Source organism: Grus americana, unplaced genomic scaffold, assembly GCF_028858705.1.
Source record: "Grus americana isolate bGruAme1 unplaced genomic scaffold, bGruAme1.mat scaffold_429, whole genome shotgun sequence".
NCBI lineage: Eukaryota > Metazoa > Chordata > Aves > Gruiformes > Gruidae > Grus > Grus americana.
In genome coordinates, this window is record NW_026561690.1 from 21,618 (window position 1) to 43,212 (window position 21,595).

The following is a 21,595-nucleotide window of genomic DNA, read 5'->3' on the forward strand; positions in this document are numbered from 1 at the left end:
CAGCAGGTTTTGTTGGTTCCTCCCCCCCGCCCCTTAACTCTGTTATCCCAGCAGCACTACCACCATGGCTGATGGGCTTGGCCTTGGCCAGCAGTGGGTCTGTATTGGAACCAGCTGGAACTGGCTTTATCGGACATGGGGAAAGCTTCTAGCAGCTTCTCACAGAAGCCACCCCATAGCCCCACCACTACCAAAACCTTGCCATGTGAACTCAATACAGTAATCCATTTCTTAGATACAGAGACAATCCCTGCCCCATCCCTGGCCCCCCTCCCCCCAGTCAGCACACGATCTCTATACTGGTAGAGAGGCTCTAGTTTATTCTTCAACAAGACCATGGGTATTTTCCAGTTACTGAGGGAAAAAAAACAAAAACCCTCTGCTTTTGATTTCAAAGCGTTTCCCTTCTTTATCGTAATTCTAACACTGCAGTTCCTAAATTAATCATAATTAGTGTTTGGGTTTGGTGGTTTTTTTTTTTTTTTTGCAAGTAGAAGGTTAAAATTGGATCCTAAATGGCTTAGTCCTGTGCTTGTCAAACTGAAATGTCCTTGTAACACTACAAGCAGACTTGTCTTCAGAAAATGATTACCTGCAAGCATCCCTGCTTTAGTTGACCAGTGTTCTAGAGGGACTGTTCTCAAGTGGGACAGCCGTCTCTGTAAGGCAGAACACTTGCCATTTCTTTATCTGGTTCTGCATCCTGTTACACATACATTCTTCATGAAACACAACTTACCCCTGCAATGTTGCTATTTTTAGCTTGGGCTGTCTCAGTTTCATGTTTAAGGTTTTTCCACGTCTTGGGGGGGGGGGGGGCAGAGAGACGGACACCAAACCCAATCAATCTTGAAGCAAAAATATATCTAGCTTTCTAAAAGTTGACATACTAATTTTTTTTTTTTTTAAATTACCAACAAATGCTGTAGAGCAAGTGAAAGCCCATGAAAAGTACTTAAATTAAAAGGTCAAATATTCTGTTCACTACATTAATAGTACATTATTTCTAGGAAGAAAAATGCCCCAAAAAACAAAGCTTTTCATGAAAATGAATGAAATTTGTCCTTCATCCATAAGAACAGGTGTTCAACATTTGTACTGTTTTATACTGATGAAAACAGAAAGCACTTATGCTTGCAGTAAACACTCTTCTCCTGTACTGGCAGTTCACAGGTGTCTCTTTGCAAGCTGGAAGAAACGCCTTTTGCTCTACTAGATACTTCAGATGTCTCTTGGCATTAAAACTTCAATGAAATGCACATACTTCAAATGGCTGATGCTGACCTGTGAGGAGACTAGGGATCATTACTATACGTGCTATTCCAATGAAAGTCAGCTTTGGAAGGTGTCTGTTCAAACTTTTCTTTAGGTAACTCTTAAAACAATTATTGATAATTGAATCAAATATACCATGGTTCAACTTCAAGAGATGCACAACTATGACTTTTATGAAATTACATGATCAGTAACCAAATTCCGATCTAAAAAAAGGCATATAAAACTTGAAAGTGGTGTCAGTTTTCAGCACACCCAGAAATTTATACCAATAGCTGTCTCTGCTGCCTTGCAAAAGGAAAAGAACTTTTTTTTTTTTTTTTTTTTTTTTTGGACATGTAATGACAGTACTGCACATGAAATTGGAACAAAGACTCCTACCTACATTCACATTGGCAGAAGCCTAAAACAGCTTTTAAGTGCATGTCTGTCTGCATGCTGAACTTACCTAGGGTGACTACACAAACACAACTCTATGGTGAAATTACAGTAAAAATCACAGTCTACCTAAAACATTAAATAATGTGTGCTTCTTTTTAGTCTTTTTACCTTTGTACCTGGCTTTAAGCAAGACAGAGTTCAAAACATGATGCAATTGAGGGGGAAAGTGGAAGTCTATAGATTAGGTTTCACACTGACACAGTGCCACAATACATTATAATAGTCCATAAATAATTTTTAAGTCTTTCTTACGTTATTTTCTAAGTGCCTGCAGTTCATTTGCCTTGCTCCTGAACATGCTGCAGCTTCACAAGATTTTAGCTCTCCAAAACCAGCTTTTGGAGACAATGGGCTGAGTGCCAGAATCTATTCTGCCCAGGAAGGTTCCTTTATATTGGCCTGGTCTAGTACATGAATCTTTCTGAAACAAAGGCAAAAAAGAATCTGTGCTTTATGTATCAAACATCTGACACAAATGCATGGATGATTGATTAAAATATTCCTTCAGAAATCCCAGGAACAGGGCTATTCAAGCCATTCTATAGGTTTATTTTATAACCTCACAAAAGTGGATTCAAAGATGTGCTCTGTACCTGCAGTAATTCTGTGAAGGTTTTGGGGTGTTTTTTTTTTCCTGCATCCAAAAAAAAATCCAAAGGCAGCCTTGTTACTGCAAAAAAAATGCTTTAATTGTCACTTTAACTACCTCTGAAGTAGACCACACCACTAATATATTTAAATGCTGTAACTATTATTAGGAGAAATTAGCCCAAAGTAGAATTTGGTAATGAAGTTAAGCTAAAACTCTTATAAACAAAAATGGTCAGACTTTGTTTCAGCGTCTCACCTGGAAAGCAGGATACCCAGCAGCACAACTGCCGCCTACTACTACGACGACGACGACGGCGGCGGCAGCGGCGGCGGCGGCGGCTTACTGGTACTTCCACAGTTAGTCGTGACCCACTTTCTATGCCTGGAAACTGCCAGAATTCTGCTGCAGTGTCTCTAGCCACAGGGAGCACAAGGGCTGCAGGGGGACTGCACCTCACTGCCTGGTCACCTTCCAGCAGTGCAACAGCCGCTCAGCATCACCACACACCGACTCGGGTAATCACGGAAGAGGTTTCCTTTGCTCCCACAAAAAGCCTCAGCAGTATTCAAAACCACCACCAATAAACAGTTGAAGCAACTGAAGCAACTTCCAGCATTCATCTTACACAGCCTCTCACACACTGGGAATTACATTCTTACTGTTTCTACAAGTTCTTGCATTTTTTTTTTCCCCTGTTGTACCAGTAAAAGCAGCATTGCCTGCTGTACAGAATATTAGTACAGGTATTCGCTCCCCTGTAGAGGGAGGAATGCACGCTTCTCTTTTTTTTTTTTTGTCTAAAGGGAGGAGTTATGCCAAATTTCTTACTACCAAGATGCCTAGCACTTGCACAGGAGAGGAAAAATAATTTGCTAAAATACATCTTCATCTGAGAAGAGCTCAGCTTGCGGCACTGTATTATTACTACTCTAAAGGAAGTGAAATCATAGAATACTTCAGGTTGGAAGGGACCCATAAAGATCATCAAGTCCAACTCTCTGCTCCTAAAAAGACTCGCTAAAATTAAATCATATGACTAAGAGCATCATCCAGATGCTCCCTGAACTCTGACAGGCTTGCTGCCATGACCATTTGTGAGAATTGAACATAAGATGTTAAAAACGCTGGTGTCTGCTTATCTCTTGTGCAAGCATTGTGGATGTTTGATGGTTTCATCACAGAATCTTGAAGGCCACAGTGCCCAGAATGAGACAGTTTGCTTGATTATCTGCGAAATGAATATTACAGTTGACATCCCTGAATATGATAATGAGCTTAAAGAAGTACATGCTAAACATACATGACTATAGTACTCGACTGTCTACCCAAATCATGTTAAATGTCACCCCAGGGAGAGGAACAGCTAAGGTTAGGGTATAAATGATATTGAGGAAAATACCCCCAGGGAGGTAGAGAAGAGATTGAAGACCCTGAAGAGGCAGTCGACAGGCTGTGCTCCTGCTCCACCCAAGATAGGGACGCCTTCTTGGTAAGCATTATGCCTTCACCTTTTGGTGAAGAATACCCAGGACAGGATTTTGCTGGCACTATCATCATATATTAGTGCTACTGCAGTAAGTGCATTTATCAATGGCAATTCCAAATTTTTTATATCTGTCACCTTAATAAATTACCTTTTTCAACTTTGTGAAACTGTGTCAGAGAAAGTCCTTTATGGGGCTCTGATAAGTGGCTACACACATAATCCTTTAGACCGCTGACCAAGTCTGGGACTAAGACTGGACCTAGTCACACCTAGACCCCTCTCCAACACAAGTTTAGAAAGCAAGGGAATCCTTTCTGAACCTCATGACTCAACAGGAGGGCCTCCCTCAGCCATGTATCAGACTCATACCCTTTCATGTGACACCACCTCCCTGGGAAGTCCCTGGCCAGAGATGCCAGTGCACTGGTTAACATGTCAGCTGTGGAAACTTCCACCCAGCATTGACCTTCTGTCTTTTGCCTCCTGGCACATGCTCTCCTCCAAAATACCTGATAATGCTGCTGCAAAATGGAAGGTTCATAGGTGAGTCCTGTCCACTGCTCTGCAGCGGGAAGCACTTGTTTGGTTCTGTCCCGGTTCTGGCAAGGATAGAGTTAATTTCACAAGGAGCCAGGACAGGTGACCCAAGCTGGCTGGGGGCTATTCCATACCATGTGACATCATGCTCACCATAAAAGGGGGGCTAGTCGGGCAGGAGGGGGGCAGCGCAGTTTCGGCGTGGTTCCGGGACGGGCTGAGCGTCCAGTCGGTCTTGGTCGGTCATGGGATTGGTAAATTGTTCTCTGTTATCACCCATTGTGAATATCTGTTATCAGTACTGTTGTTGATTGTTTTCCCTCTCCCTTGCTGTCCCAGTAACCTGCCCTTATCCCAATCCTCGAGGCTTTGCCATTGTTTTTCCGTTCTCCTCCCCATCCCACTGGGGGAGGGGTGAGCGAGCGGCCCAGTGGCGCTCAGCGGCCGGCTGGGCCTAAACCACATCAGGGTCTTCTTCACCCAGCCATCGAATTTAAAACAAACAAACGAAAAAAAAAACCAAACCAAAAAACAAAAAACAAAAAAATCCTCGAAGCTCATGCTCTTTGAAGTTTGGCTGAAATTGGGCCACGGCTTCATGGCTTTTGGCAAAGGAGAGGGCACAGCAGATAGACCACGCAGAAAGCCTCAATTCCTTTAAGAAAAGGATTTGAAAAAGCTACATAATTAGTCAGGAAATTCCTTTGGTGCAAGCAAAGCGTAGAAGTGCAGCCTCTGTCATGGCATCTTACAAACCTGCTCAGGAAAGGAAAGCACATGGAGGCAGAGAGAGGAAAGAAGTGCAGTGGAAGGTTCTGTCACAACACATATACCATGTCTGTATTAATAGTTTTGAAAAGCTCATCACACTCCCTGACCTGTCAATGACTGCAAAATTTTGCAGTCCTGTTTTCAGTCAAGATTTATAGTGTCAACTTAGATGGAACAGTTTAAAAGGTAAACCTTGTTTCAACAGTTAAACAACATTCCTTAGCTGCCAAAGTCATGAAAAGCGCTCTCTTTTACATTTCATGAACTAAGGAGGCAAGAAAAAGAGCTTTTCATAGCAATTATTAGGAACAAATGAGGAATGGCTGCAAAGAAAATAGAGCAGAGGGAATTTTAAATGATGAGGACCTTTAAAATAGTAGGTTTTTTAGTTTAAGATCAAAAGGCAGACAAGTTTCACACATACCTCTAAGAGGCTATAAAAAAAGTAATTAAGACCTTGATGCAAATAAATCAAAACGGCCAGTGATATTTTATACTCCTTCATACTTCAAAGGCAGAGAAAAACAGAATGTTACTTTTAATAGTCATCTCTGCTCTACCGTAGTAAACTCAATTTAAAGGAAAGATGAAAATTGGACAAACCACTAGAAAACTCCTCCGTACAAGACATTAAAACCAGTGTGGACTGTCATACAAAATGCACTATAAAGAAACTGACCAGAAAAATAAGAACAAAGGTCTTTTACAATTATCTGTGATTGTCTACACTTCAAATTCTACCATTCTAGCTAAGAAAGGATGTTGTAAAGATGACAGACTCCATGGAGAGGAGCAGACAGGTACCACCACAGCACAAGAGCGGCAGAGAGGCATCCTAAAGGCTAGAGAGTGCAAAACCCAGGTGGCACTGAAACCAAGCCTAAAAACCATACTGAAGCCTGAACCACGCTGACACAAAGCTGACACCTACACCACAGGAACAGACAGAATTTATGTTGTCTTATGTGTTTTGCTGTAGTCACTCTGATTCTCCTCTTCTTATGTTGCTCCAGTTTTTTGAATTGAAAAGCCCTTCTGTTCTTTAAGGAGCTCCCTGTAAGTAGAGATCCAGGGAAATCTGTCTCAATGCCCCATCCCACAGAGGATCCCATCACAAAGCTGCAGAATTTGCATGGGAACATTCACTGCAGTCTAGCAGATACACAGATAGGTACCTTAACAGGAGTGCAGACAGACATGAACATAGTACCTGTCTTGAACTGATAATTGATGTATTGTTCAATCTCATGACACAGCAGTGAAAATTTCTGATTCACAGGAATCTTGCTGAGATTCAAGATTTGTTTTTAGCTCCTGCTGTGCTAAAGTAAGTAATATTCTATATCAGAAATTACAGCATTACAAAACACTGTCCTGGTTTTCAGCTGAGATAGATAGAGTGAATTTTCACAAGAAGCTGGGAAGGGACCGAGCCGGAAAAACTGACATAAACTAACCAAAGAGGTATCCCATATCATGACATCACGCTCAGTATTTAAGGGGGGAACTAGCCTGGGAGGAGGGATCGCTGCTCTGGGACAGCCTGGGTGTGGTGAGCAAATTGCATTGTGTATCATATTATTTTATTAGTTTTGTTGTTGTTATTTTCCTCTTCCTTTGCTGTCCCAGTAAACTGTCCTTGTCCCAACCCATGAGTTTTGCCTTTTTCTTCTGATTCTCCTCCCCATCCCACAGCAGGGAGGAGTGAGCGAGTGGCCATATGGTTCCCAGCTGCCAGCTGGGGCTAAACCATGACAATCCTTTTTGGCACCCAATGTGGGGCTCAAAGGGTTGAGAGAACAACAGATCTGACCTGAATGTGTTAAAGTTGTTACACACATTTGTTATATTAGTTAAATAGTTGCTGGTCACAATGGTGGTTTGTTTGTTCACATGTGCACATTATGGAAACCCACACTTGCTGCAGGTATTCCCTGTGCTGCTGTCTATCACCTCTGGGAGAGGGGTCACGATTCTCATTACGCCATGCTGTGTAATATCAGCTTATGATATGATAACATCACTGGTCATGAGGTTAAGCTGGTATGTGTATGTGGCATTGCTTCATGCCCATACCTCAGATGACATCTCTCAGAATTTATTAATAATCGCACCCAATATATGGGGAAGATGGGGGGGGGGGAACTTTCTTCCACTCTTTCACCTCCCCTTTTTTCCTTCAAGCTGGTTAAAACAGCTTTTGAGACTTTTGAATACCCTTGGGATGTTCAAGCCACTATGCTCCTATTGCTGTCTCCTGAATGTGTTTCAGGCCTTGTTCAGTGTTACAAAAAAATTGTTTTAAGAACACCACACAGAGATCTGCCCCGAGGCTGGATAGTCATGGGTGGCACGGCATGTGGGAGAATATGGGCAGGTACCAAGAGACCTTCTCACCTCCAGTGGTTTGGAACTTCACTCCCGAACAACTACGGGACCCTGATGAAGCAATAGAACATGTGAAAGGAAAATACTGTGGCTATTCCAAAGAGGCACAACGTACTGCACTATGCTGGGCCCTGGCCAGTATCTACCAAACACTGCTCAATATCAGGCAGCACCTTCAGGAGGAAGAGAGGGAAAACAGTCTGACAACCACTGTGGCAACTCCAGCCCCAGCAACAGGCACTGCTGCTACTCAAATCCAAGTGACACGTGCTGCAGCTGAACCAAAACCCCAACCCGTGCTGGTATCAGTCACCCCTATATATAAGAACAAATACACAAAAAAAATCAGTTCCCTTAGTAGGGGATGACGATGAACCAGGACCATCACAAGAACAGGAGGAGGAGGCAGAGCCAGAGGTAATCACCCGATCCCTGTCCCTGAGTGAGCTGCGAGACGTGAAAAACGAGATCAGCCGCCGTCCAGGCGAGCACATTGTCATCTGGCTGCTCCGATGCTGGGATAACGGGGCCAGTAGCCTGGAATTAGAGGGCAGGGAAGCCAAGCAGCTGGGATCCCTGTCCAGGGAAGGGGACATTGACAAGGGCGATTGGGAAAAAAGACACAAGCCCTCAGCCTCTGGAGGCGACTTCTGTCAGGCGTAAGGGAAAGGTATCCCTTCAGCGAAGATGTTGGATGTCATCCAGGCAAGCGGACCACCACAGAGAGAGGTATCCAGTACTCGAGGGAATTAGCCATGCGGGAGATGGTTTATTATGACCCGGACAACATGCAGTTACCCACAGGTCCAGATGAGGTCCAATGTACCCGACCCATGGGTGGAAGTTTGTATGGAGTGCACCACTGTTGCAACTCAAAGAGGATATGTGCTGTTCCCTTGTACGGACCAGTATCTCAGCTATTAGGAGTAAGTGTTCCTCTGCTCAAGAGAGAGGATACAGTGGGTACACACCACAAGCCACCTTGTGGTTTACCTGCATGACCATGGAGAGGACATGAGGAAGTGGGATGGAGAACCTACCGTGACCATATGGGTACGTGAGTTGCAAGGCAAAACAATTTTAAATGGGGTTCTTCCCGGAAAATTGCTGATCCAGTCTCCAGCGGGCAGTTCCCTAGACAGAGTGGAAGGTCTGATCATACTTATAATCCTCTTGAAGGGACTGCTAAGTCATTTTTGCAAGAAGTGAGTAATGAACACAATGACCAAGATTAGAGACAACCAGGTCTACTGGACTGTGTGGATTCGATGGCCTGGCACGTCAGATCCACAGGAGTATAAGGCTCTAGTGGACACCGCTGCACAGTGTACCCTAACGCCATCCAGCCATGAAGGGGCAGAACCCACCTGTATTTCTGGAGCGACAGGGGGATCCCAACAGCTGACTGTACTGCTGGAGGCCAAAGTGAGTCTAACCGGGAATGAGTGGCAAAAGCCCCGCATTGTGACTGGCCCAGAGGCTCCATGCATCCCGGGCACAGACTGCCTCCAGAGAGGGTATTTCAGGGACCCAAAAGGGTACCGGTGGGCTCTTGGCATAGCTGCCTTGGAGACAGAGGAAACTGAACAGCTGTCTACCTTGCCCAGTCTCTCAGAGGACCCTTCTGGTGTGGGGTTACTGAGGGTCCAAGACCAACAGGTGCCAATCGCTACCACGATGGTGCACCAGTGGCACTATCACACCAACCGAGACTCCCCGATTCCCATCCATAAGCTGGTTCGTCAGCTGGAGAGCCAGGGAGTGATGAGCAGAACCCGCTCACCCTTTAACGCTCCCCTGTGGCCAGTGCAGAATGGGGAGTGGAGACTGACGGTAGACTATCGTGGCCTGAATGAAGTCATGCCACCGCTGAGCGCTGCCGTGCCGGACATGCTAGAACTTCAATACGAACTGGAGCCAAAGGCAGCCAAGCGCTACGCCACAATTGATATCAGGAATGCGTTTTTTCTCAATCCCTTTGGTGGCAGAGCGCAGGCCACAGTTTGCTTTCACTTGGAGGGGCACCCAGTACACCTGGAATCGACTGCCCCAGGGGCAGAAACAGCCCCACCATTTGCCATGGACTGATCCAGACTGCGCTGGAACAGGGTGAGGCTCTGGAGCATGTGCGATACATCGATGACACCATTATATGGGGCAACACAGCAGAAGTTGTTTCTGAGAAAGGGAAGACAATAGTCCAAATCCTTCTGAAAGCAGGTTTTGCCATAAATCTAAGTAAGGTCAAGGGACCTGCACAGGAGATTCAGTTTTTAGGAAAAAAAAGGCAAGATTGGTGTCGACAGATCCCAGTGGATGTGATCAATAAAATAGCAGCCATGTCTCCGCCGACTCGCAAAAAGGAAACACAAGCTTTCTTGGGTGTTGTTGGATTCTGGAGGATGCGTGTCTCCAATTACAGTCTGATTGTAAGCCCTCTCTATCAGGTGACCTGGAAGCAGAACGATTTCAAACAGGGCCCTGAGCAACGACAAGCCTTTGAACAAATTAAACAGGAAATAGTCCATGCAGTGGCCCTTGGGCCAGTCCGGGCAGGAGCAGATGTAAAGAACGTGCTCTACACTGTAGCCGGGAGAATGGCCCTAGCTGGAGTCCCTGGTAGAAAGTACCAGGGAAGACTTGAGGTCGAGAATACTGAGGATCCAAGGCCGCTACGCTCCAACTGAAAAAGAGATATTGGCAGCATGTGAAGGGGTTCGAGCTGCTTTGGAAGTGATTGGTGCTGAAGCACAGCTCCTCCTGGCACCCCAACTGCCGGTGCTGGGCTGAAGGTTCAAAGGGGAGGGTCCCCTCTACACACCACGCAATGGATGCTACGTGGAGTAAGCGTGTCGCGCTGATCACGCAGCGGGCTCCAGTAGGAAACCCCGGTCACCCGGGAATCTTGGAAGTGATCACGGACTGGCCAGAAGGCAAAGATTTCGGAATGATGCCAGAGGAGGAGGTGACACCTGCTGAAGAGGCCCCACCATGTAAGAAACTGCCAGACAATGAGAAGCCATATGCCCCGTTCACTGACGGGTCCTGTCGCATCGTGGGAAAGCATCAGAGGTGGAAGGCTGCCCTATGGAGTCCTGCATGACGAGTCGCAGAAGCTGCTGAAGGAGAAGGTGAATCGAGCCAGTCTGCAGAGGTGAAAGCCATCCAGCTTTAGACATTGCTGAAGGAGAAAAGTGGCCGATGCTCTGTCTCTGGACTGACAGAGATGGACGGTGGCCAATGTCCTGTGGGGTGGTTACAGCAATGGCAGCAGAGCAACTGGCAGCGCAGAGGCAAACCCATCTGGGCTGCCCCACTGTGGCAAGATACTGCTGCCCGGCTAGAGAAGCTGGTTGTAAAAGGACGTCACGTAGGTGCCCACGTACCCAAGAGTCGGGCCACTGAGGAACATTCAAAGCAACCATCAGGTTGCTTGGATTGAAGTGGCTCAGGTGGATCTGGACTGGCAACAGAAGGGTGATTTATTTATAGCTCGCTGGGCCCAGGACACATGAGGCCATCAAGGAAGGGATGCAACATACAAATGGGCTCACGACGGAGGGGTGGACTTGACCACGGATGCTATCGCACAGGTTATCCATGAATGTGAAATGTGCACTGCAATCGAGCAAACCAAGCGGTTAAGGCCTCTGTGGTATGACGATGGCTGAAATATCAATATGGGGAGGCGTGGCAGATTGATTACATCACACTCCCACAAACCCACCAAGGCAGGCACCATGTGCTTGCAATGGTTTAAGCAACCACCAGATGGCTGGAAACATGTCCCATGCCCCATGCCACCACCCGGAACACTATCCTGGGCTTTGAAAAGCAAGTCCTGTGGGGACATGGCACCCCAGAAAGAACTGAGTCAGACAATGGGGCTCATTTCCGCAACAACCTCATAGACACCTGGGCCAAAGAGCATGGCATGGAGTGGTGTATCACATCCCCTGTCATGCACCAGCCTCTGGGAAAATCCAATGGTACAATGGACTGCTAAAGACTGCACTGAGAGCGGTGGGTGTGGGACTTTCAAACATTGGGATACACGTTTAGCAAAGGCCACCTGGCTAGTTTAACACCAGGGGATCTACCAATCGAGCTGGCCCTGCCCAATGAAGGCAAACCCATCTGTGGCATTGCTTTTGCTCAAGGACCTGGGTGTGCTTGGTGGGTGATGCAGAAAGATGAGGAAGTAATTTTGGGTGAGAATAGCCAATAAATTAAGTTGTATGGTGTGAATTGCTACATAATAATGCATGTCATCTCTACTTTGATTGCTAAATACCATAATAGGAGTATTACAGTAAGAATCACCCAGATAAATGAAGAATAACTTTGATGAAAATGAGCAAAGTGCAGCGATGATGAAACCAGAACTGGCTACAGCAACAAGCGCCCAGCAACTTCCTTGAGATTGACACCTTTAACCTGCAGGCCATGAGATTGGACCATGCCAGATACAGCAGCCGTGAGCTCCGGATGCAGCATGCAACAATCCAACAGTACACACCATCGCTTCTGCCCCGAGAGACTGTTGCGGCAGATGAAGCCCAAAGTCATGGATGAAATGAACTCGATGAACATTTTTGAGGGATTTAGAGGGAAGGACATAGACTAAGGGAGTGATACCGGCATGTACAGTAAAAAGACTGTACTTTCAAAAGACAGGAAAAGTGATGGTGATTAATTGGAATGTATTGGGAAATATAAGACCTGGGCATGACATAGATGGTATGGATTAAGGCGTGGATACTGTCCTGGTTTCGACTTAGAGTTAATTTTCTTTCTAGTAGATGCTATAGTGCTGTGTTTTGGATTTAGTATGAGAATAATGTTGATAACACTGATGCTTTAGTTGTTGCTACGTAGTTTTAGTGCCTACACTAAGTCAAGGACCTTTCAGCTTCTCACGCCTTGCCAGGTGCACAAGAAGCTGGGAGGGGATGCAGCCAGGACAGCTGACCCAGATTGGCCAAAGGGATATTCCCTAATATATAGCATCATGATTCATATATAACTGGGGAAGCGAGTTGGGCGGTAGAGTCACTGCTTGGAAACAGACTGGGCATCAGGTTGTTTTATTTGCCGTTTGCATGTGGTGAGCAATTGCATTTGTGCATCAGTTGTATTATTAGTAGTAGTAGTAGTATTATTTTCTCTTCCTTTGTTATGCTATTAAACTGTCTTTATCTCAAGCCATGAGTTTGTTTTCCCATTCCCCTCCTCATCCCCTTGAGGTGGGGGGAGTGAGCGAGTTGCTGCGTGGTGCTTAACTGCCGGCTGGGGCTAAACCACGACAATGAGAAAAAAGGTACTTCTTAGCTGCATAATCCTTCTGTAACTGATACTTCCGAATTTCTTCCAGAGTTACTACACTTAACCTGGAAGATACCTAGTTTAGGCATAAACAGGGTAAATTAGAAAAAAACTGTTTCAAAAGATATCAGTGACTTGCTTTCCATGTTATTGATTCATGGGGTTTTTTTCCTCATTATATAACATGAACAAAAGCTTTAGAGCAAACTGTTCCAGCTGTCTTCTCCTGAAAAGGAAGCATGGAAAACTAGCACTTTAAAAACCTTTTTTTATAAAATCTTTTCTTTTAAAGGCCGTGCTCCTAAAATCACCATGCCACCCCCACCTCAGAACAAGAATGATGACTTCAGTGATGACTTCATTCATTCAGTGAAGACTTCATTGCAGACAGATAAAACAACTTTCACACCTGAAATAAAAAACACCACAGTGACTCCAAGTGTAACCAAAGGTATGCACAGTTAAGCAATAGGAGTGTTTGGGAACTCCTTACAGTACTTTGGCATATACTAAGTGTAAATTTTCTCAAGATTTAATATATTATTGCAAATTATCAATATTTTTAATATTTACCAGTTATTAAATGTATATATGATAAAAAATGTACAGTTGCATACTGCATGCAGAAACAAAACCAGTCTTCCAAGTCTCTATAAGTTCTGTCTTTCAAAACTTGTTTAAATGGAGTTCAGCTTTTAATTACGGAACAGAGTTTGTCAGAAGGAGAAAGTTGCAACTTGGACTTCCCCTTCAGAATTAATCAGATGTAACTACCTTGTTATTTAATTTGATAATTTCTTAGGACAAAACACTTTTGACATAGCTAATCTTTTATGGACCAGTCATGTTGGCATGAAATTTGAAAAAAACATCATTTGGCATCATCATGTTGTTTATCAAAGAAAATTGTCAGAAAAGGGAGCAAGATCACTGCAGATGCAGGCATTGGTGAAGTGTCCTTTGGATGGCAGGGGCAGGATGGCCTCCTGTCACATGCAGACCCAGCATAGGCTGATTGTGATTAACTGTTAAGGTACTGTGGTATTTTCTTCTTACAGGAGGTTCACATCATACTTGTGTATTCCTGGGCTCTTTTGATTTTTCCTGCTAATAATAAAATGCATTGTTCTAACAGAAAACTTACATGAAAACAAATCTTTTGATTTAGATTAAAAAACCTTGCAAAAATACCTGCTGTGAATACATGTAGAAGAGCTAGATGTTAATGGCTGTTTACAGTGTGGGAGCATCCAGCAGAGTAGCTTAGCTGGGGGATCAAGTGGGATAGACGCTATAGATGAAAACTATGTGCTTTACCCAAGTCATTTTCAAACTACAAACTGATTGATGAGAGGCTCTTCTGTCTGACACCACTTAATTTAATGGCTTTCAGATGTGGCATTGACAGCAGTTCTGGTTCCAGTGCTGGTGATGGTCTTCACTACTCTGATTCTTATCTTAGTTTGTGCGTGGCATTGGAGAAACCGGTAAATGAATAGATTAATGAAAGTACTTTAAATGAATGTTAGCCTGGTGTGTGGGAAGGGAATGCTGCATGTATTGCTATGGGAACTACATGGTCCACATTTGCGGAATTTTCAGAATTGTATTCTCTGTGAGACAACGTTGACTTGAATAGTGAGCACAGTGAAAACAGCTTTTTGTAACTATTTTCATTAGACGTGCTTTTACTGAAAACTGGTTTCTCCAGTAGCAGCAGACTGGTGATGGCAAGCCAGGTTACTGGTGCTTTTACTTTAAATTTGAGGACCAGTTACAGTCAAGGTGGTAGTTGCTGAGCATTAATTAATGCATCTTCTGATAAGCAGACTACCTAAAATACTCTTTTTTTCTTTTTTTTTTACAGCAAGAAAAAAACTGAGGGCACTTACGATCTACCTTACTGGGATCGTGCAGGTAACAAAATGGTTTTATGAAATCCCTTGGCATTTTTGGTTCGATGTGTGTTTCAGATGCAGTAACACGGACAATTTCCACTAGCAGAAGCTTCTCTAATGCTGATGTAGGCATAGTGAACACTGAATTTCTTTTTCTGTACAGACTTAACTGCTTCATTCTCTGAATTATTTCCAGAAATAGAAAATGCCTTGTTTCCTGTTAGCGGTTACAGCTCCAGTTTTTGGTTGTGTTTTTTTAGTAAAGTATAAAACCTCTTAATTATACAACATGGGGGGGGGGAAATAATTTATGAGGAATGTCTTTATACATTTGATAATCAAATATTTGGTACTACTTTTGTCCTAGAAAAATTGTTCATCCTAGTGCACAAGGTCTGTCAACTTTGTGTCTCTTCATTGCTCTAGTAAGCATGTGGGATTGTTTGCAGCCCCTTTTAGGCATATTTTCCATCCCACGGTCTTGTGCCCCATTAACTTAAGATCAGACAGTCTGATCAGCGCATTGCAAGTGTCCTGAAAATGCTTCTGCTACAGCATAAAGGGGTGGTGCAGCAGCTGGTTTGTACTGTTGGTATGACCGTGCTTCACTTCTCCGTCTTCATGTTGAAAATTTCCACCTGTGTGTTTGCTCACTGGCAGTTTTAAGTATGCCTTATCCTTTAGACAAGAAACCTTTTAACAACCTTATTTTTATTTACTGCCTGTCCATTTCCAGTAGGTCACAGCATTGTTGGCTTAGAATGTTAGATTCAAAATATTCCGTATTTAATTGTCAGTGATGGACATGCCTAGGTTTTCTTTCCTGTTTGTTTAAATTTAAACATTCAGTATGTAGATCTGTTTTAAAAGGAAGTTTTGCACAATGCAGTAAAAAATAATGTTGCCACGCTTCTCTGTGGAACCTCTGCCTGTCCCCTCCCACAGGCTACCTCAAATTTTGTTAAACAGTGTTCTGTGGTTTTGAATCTCCTACAGGATGGTCTCTTACAGTGGGGATGAAATATGTTAATGGACAGCAAAACTAGAGTGGCTCTGGCTACTGGGGAAGGGAGGGCAAGGAATGTGACAAAACCAACCCTCCCTACCACAGTCACTCCTTGTCATTTCCACTGATGTCAGAAATCCTCTTTATTCAGGTTTTTTGCAAATATTCACTGATCAGCCTTTTTCTGCAATGTGAGTTAGAAACGTGACATTAACAGCCAGAAACCACATTCATTAAATGTACTCTTAGGTTATTAACTGAGGTTGTCTCAAATTTTGTGTAAATACTTGATTTACAAATTGGAATCATGGCTGACTTCTCAGTATTTTCTGTGTTGTATTTTCTGAGTTTATTAATGTGATAAGTAGCCCCAGCACTGCTGCTAATGGACATTCAGGAATAGAGTCGCTAGACTGCAGAAGTTCTGCTGGTGTTTGAAGGCGTGGGAAGTCAGGCGAGTTGATTGGGTGAATCTTCTGTTTCTGAATCTTCAGTCTGCCAGAAAATACTAAAATATCTTGTAACCTTAGGGTCATGCAAATACTGATAATCGAGTTGTTTACCTGCTACTACAAAATACAAGCTGTGGTGTAAAAATGTTTTAGTAGCTTAAAACACAGTATATGTGCAGTCTTAGGAGGTGTGTGTTTGTTTTTAAATCCACATGAAGGGTGGTGGAAAGGAATGAAGCAGTTTCTCCAAACGAAATCAGCAGAACATGAAGAAACTCCCGTACGCTACAGCAGCAGTGAAATTGGTCACCTAAGACCAAGAGAAGTCCCAACAATGCTGCAAACAGAGTCTGCAGGTACATTTTATTGTTTTGAGGGCTATGTAATATATATAATATGGATTAAAAATGTCAGGAATTTGGCTACATTTAATTATATCCTGTTTGTTTTGGGGAAGAGAGGAGAAAAGAATAGTTCTGTTGGTAAGTGCATTTCTTAAAATCCAAGCTTCTTCAGATCTGTTCTTGGTGCATCATAAAAGTATGTTGACTTGATGTGCTGTGGATAGACACTTTTCCCAAGCTAATGCAATAACTGAAAGTTTCTTCACTTGTTGTTAAACCCCATAAAGGGTTGAAAGATTTTTTTTTTTTTGGTTATGTTTTCATGCACTAGAAATAATTTCACCCCATTACCTTTACGCACAAATCTGAAATGTGGCACTTGGTTCCCTGCACTGATTGTATGGATTAAATCATTGTTTTGATTTAGAAAAGGAGTTGTTACTGATAGCGGCGTATGCCCTTTCCTTGGTGAACCAGTCATTAGAGGAAGATGACTGACTGTGCCTTTGGTTCTGTGCTTACATGCTGATGGCAGAAGTATGCAGACGCGCAGGAATTACAGCTTCACAACAAGAAGAATTACTTTTCTCTTTTTGGCTGCTTGCTTGTTTTTATCCAGCTCGCCAGGTTTCTCACCTCTGGCTTTTGTAACTCAGATTATCTGTTGAACTAAAACATCTCAGCTGACCACCTGCAGGCTTCCCCCTCAGATGACAAACCCTCCACCCCAAGTACTGCTTTATCCAAAGCCAGGCTAGGATAATTTCATTTAATTCTAATTTTGCCAGGAAGCACATAAAAATAACTTTGTTTTGAGGCAGATTTACAGCATGGGAAATCACAGCTCATAAGGGAAGAAGTATAAACCTGAGAAGTCAGGATGTTGTAGTATCCCGACGGCTTTAACTATTGGGTGGAAATGACTTTTTTTTTCCAAAAGCAATGGCAGAGAGATGCCACTGGTTTGATCTAGGATAATAATTCCTGTGTCACTATCGACAGGTGGTATTTAATGTGATGCCACTGTAAAATGACTTCCATTAAGTGTGTTTTTATTTTTGTTTTGCTGGGGCTCACAACACAGAGTATGCTCAGCCACTGGTAGGGGGAAATTGTCGGCACGCTTCATCAGAGATCAACCTTTAAACCAGAGGAAGGGAAAGAAGCAAGTTACGCCGATTTGGACCCTTACAATTCACCCATACAAGAAGTTTACCATGCTTATGCTGAACCGCTACCTATAACGGGACCGGAATATGCAACTCCAATAATCATGGACATGTCCAACCATCCCAGCACCCCTCTGGCGTTCCTTCCATTTCCACCTTCAAAGCTGCAGGGAATCAAGCTCCTCCACTGGTGGGAACTTACAATAAACTCTTATCTAGGACAGACAGCGCATCATCAGCACAGGTGCTGTATGACACACCAAAGGGGCAGCCGGGGCCAGGTGCCACTGATGAATTGGTGTACCAGGTACCACAGAGTGTGGCCCATTCCGCTGGGAGTAAGGATGAACTGAGTTAGCTCACGAGTAAGGTAGAATGATGGCTTGCTTTTTAAAAGCCAATTCCATGAAGCTGACAGTTTCACTTTTTAATCGCGTTGTTTTGATATTGTTAGTCTTAAATAATACAATGTTCAACCAAAAGATGTGGTATTGGAGGTCTGGGAAACCAGTAATTCTGCCTTTCCTTAAGCTGTATATGTAATGACAGCTTGTTTCCTGCAAAACTGTGGACGTTTTTATTACTACTGTACAGTTGTCTGTCAGACATGAGAGAAGAACTCTTCAAGATTAGCTTCAGTAATTCATAGATGTGAATGCTAAATTGGGAGAAACAGTTTAAAGTATGAAAGCCAGTAATTTCTCGCTAATGGTACTATTTCGGGGGGGGACGACCAAACAAACTCAAAGCTCCTAATTTTCTAAGATCTATATGTAAGCACTATAGCTTCTAAAATTAATTTTACACTCTATAAAATGCCTGCACAACTTTGGATTTTAAAAACTACTGTCAGGACTGATGGCAAAAATCCCATTCACTTCATGGCATAAAATAGTTTTGATTCTAAATTGCATTGCTTCAGCTTTTGTTCACAGCATTAGGAATCATCAGCTGTGTGTTCCTCAGAAGTTTGCCACCATTTTTGTTAGCCTTCCAAAACTAGAATCCATTGTCTGTACAATCTGTTTTCTGCCTCATCTCCCTAAGCCACTCAGTCCTGTTCTTCCTAGGGATCCAGGAGGCAGAAAGTCATACAAGCAAACTACACAGTAACTACTTTTACATTTTTTTTTTTCCCTACTAAGTGAAGGCTGCGCTGAATAGCGTCTGCCTCAAAATTAGACTTCCCTGATGGTCAGTGTGCAAGAAGCATCCAGGTGTTAGAGGTGACTGAATTCAGAAGGTTCTCCCTGTCCCCCTGCCCTGATTCCCCCCAGAGTACCTATTGTTGTGTGTTAAGATGTGAGCATATACAAAGCAAGCTATGTATATAACTTCATGAGTGCTTAAGGAAGCACACAAATACTCTAATGGTGCACAGTTTGTGTTATACACACTTTTAGCACATAGGGTACATTTTAGCACAATTGAAAAACTTTAGCCTTAGGGCTTTTCTTACAATTGTTCATATTAGAAGTATAGAAGATTCCAAAACGTTTGCAAGAGAACCAGTACTGTTCCAAAGCATGTCCATTTCAGAAGCGTTTAATGAAAGTTGTATCCTTTGAATGTTCCAGTGTTCTCTGCTATGAAAACATTGCAGTCAGTCTTCTATTTGAGCTAACATAGGCTAGATTTAGCTAGGTAATCATGAAATGAAAACAATTTGGATGTCATAGTTGCCATTTTTTATCTTGTTAGAAACAAAGCACAGCTTTTTAACCTAAAAGGAGAAAAAAACCCACAACAAAAATGCTTTATTTTTATGGTAACAGCACTGTTGGGAGGATGCTGAATAATTTATACATGTGAAAGCCCCTACCGACACATTACCCCAGTTTTATGGACTTCAGTGTTACTGTTTGTTTCTGTGATGTAACTCATTTCAGCCTTGTTTATTGCCCAGGGTCCTTAGTCTAGGTGGAGAACATCCAAATCGAAACTAAAATACTGTTCAAGAGGGCTGCCACCATGTCTTTATACCAGTATGGTATCCTAATTTATCACTTAAAAAGTTGTTTGCACAGGGCTATATATAAAACTCAGTAATCCAGAATTACTCATGGTCTGTTCAACATCTAGAATGTGTTCTTACATACTCTGTGCTACCTTAAAGCCCAACTCTACAATTTTTTTTGATCATTCAATCTCATTCACTGAGAATGATAATTAATTACTTTTTAGAATTGGGTGTCTAAATGTGAATGTAAGTAAGGGTGGTATATAAGACCCATTCAAGAAAAAGAAATTCCTGCCTATAGTTCTATTTTTTTTATTGCAACTGTTTCTGCTTGATAAAGCTAGTCTGCAACCTTTGTTAAACAAAGGTTTGTTAACCTTTGCTTAAACAGGTAAGTGTTCTTATCCATCAGCAGCAACTATGACTTCAAAATGATCTGAGCTGATTTTATTTGAAAGGGGCGGGAGGTTATTTGTTTGCACCAAGATGTGACATATTTATTCCAGCCAAGTAAAAACCTCTGCATTCTCAAACTGTACCAGTTAAAAAATTAATCTATCATAATGGATGTGTTCAAGTCAGTAAAATTAACTCGCTTGGATTTAATTTTTTAGTGTAGGCCAGGTATGGTAGCACTGTGGATATACTGTAGGATAAGATGGATAAGAATTAAACAGTTTCTCTACAGTGGGTAATTTTTAAGCACCCATACTGTAGATTCATTATCTGAGCAGCATGAGCTGTTGCCTGGAATGGTTGCTTTTAGGAATTTAAGTCCCTTTTCTGAAAGAAATTGGTCCCAAGCTTTGCTCCCTGCTTTCAACTTTGAACATGTTACCTGGTAGGACTAAGAAGAGAAGGTTGAACATGTAATGGTTGGGTTTAAATGTATAGCTATGACCTGTTGAACATTGATTCCCAATTGTAAGTTGCATGACACACTTAAAATCAGCATCTGCTGTGCACAACACAAGCAGAGGTACATTTAATGGGTCTCTCTTACATGTGAAGATATACAGATTAAAATGTATTTCAATCTTGTTTGGCCTGAGTATTCTCCCAGAATGTATGTTCTTACCTCAGCATGTATTGTAGTTGCTCAGTAATTGTATATGTTGCTAGAACTTAGACTGTATAAATAGTGAGGGATTTTTATATGTATGTTAAAAAGTCTTTTAAATAAATTGTACATACATATTACTCAGTACGTTTCTGCATTTAATACGCACCTTATATAAAATCATTTGTAGTGGAAATGCAAGGGTTATTTATGAGTCGACCCCTCTTGTAGTATGATGTCCTGCCTCCAAGAGTGACATTGTAACTGGTTCCTGGCAGCAGCAACCACCCACAGAGAAGGTTGGTCCCTGCCCCATCTCACCAAGTGTTAGAAGTAATAAAGTTACACTTACCAAAGAGCTGGAGTCTGCTGCAGGTAAGTGGTATTTACAGGAGGGAGCTTCCCCGGAGTCCCACCTGCTGCTGGCAGAACGCTGGCTCTGGAGTCCTGTGTTACCAGAGGCTAAACACCAACAGCCCACTGTTAGTGTCATGAGAAAGTCAGGCTCCAGTCCAGTAGCGCTGTGGTGGGTTGACCCTGGCTGGATGCCAGGTGCCCACCAAGGCCACTCTATTGCTACCCTCCTCGCTGACAGGAAAACTAGTTTAATGTGTACCAAGCAAAGCAGAGAATGATAATGAGAAATAAAACTGAATCTTAAAAACCCACTCCCTTCTTCCTGGGCTTAATTTTACTTCCTGTTTTCTCTCCCTCCTTCTCCCCAGTGGCAAAGGAGGATAGGGAATGGGTTGTAGTCAGTTCATCACTCCTTGTCTCTGCCACTCCTTCTTTCTTGGGAGAGGACTCCTCACACTCTGCCCCCTGCTCCAGCATGGGGTCCCCCCACAGGGGACAGCCCTCCATGAACTTCTACAGCATGAGTTCTTCCCA

At 43.0% G+C, this 21,595-nt stretch overlaps 1 protein-coding gene across 2 annotated transcripts; it reads left to right on the plus strand.

Annotated features, from left to right (window-relative positions):
- The first annotated feature begins 12,369 nt into the window (after window positions 1-12,369).
- Window positions 12,370-17,806, plus strand: LOC129200724 (discoidin, CUB and LCCL domain-containing protein 2-like). Of its 2 annotated transcripts, XM_054812000.1 has the most exons (6): window positions 12,370-12,810; window positions 13,108-13,266; window positions 14,209-14,302; window positions 14,683-14,732; window positions 16,390-16,527; window positions 17,600-17,806. In XM_054812000.1, exons 2-6 carry the CDS (start codon window positions 13,128-13,130, stop codon window positions 17,659-17,661), a joined length of 483 nt encoding a protein of 160 aa, XP_054667975.1. In that variant the 5' UTR covers window positions 12,370-12,810; window positions 13,108-13,127; the 3' UTR covers window positions 17,662-17,806. The 2 variants fall into 2 exon arrangements, with proteins under 2 accessions (XP_054667975.1, XP_054667974.1); XM_054811999.1 differs by lacking the exon at window positions 12,370-12,810 and having other exon boundaries at window positions 12,936-13,266.
- Window positions 17,807-21,595: the final 3,789 nt, after the last annotated feature.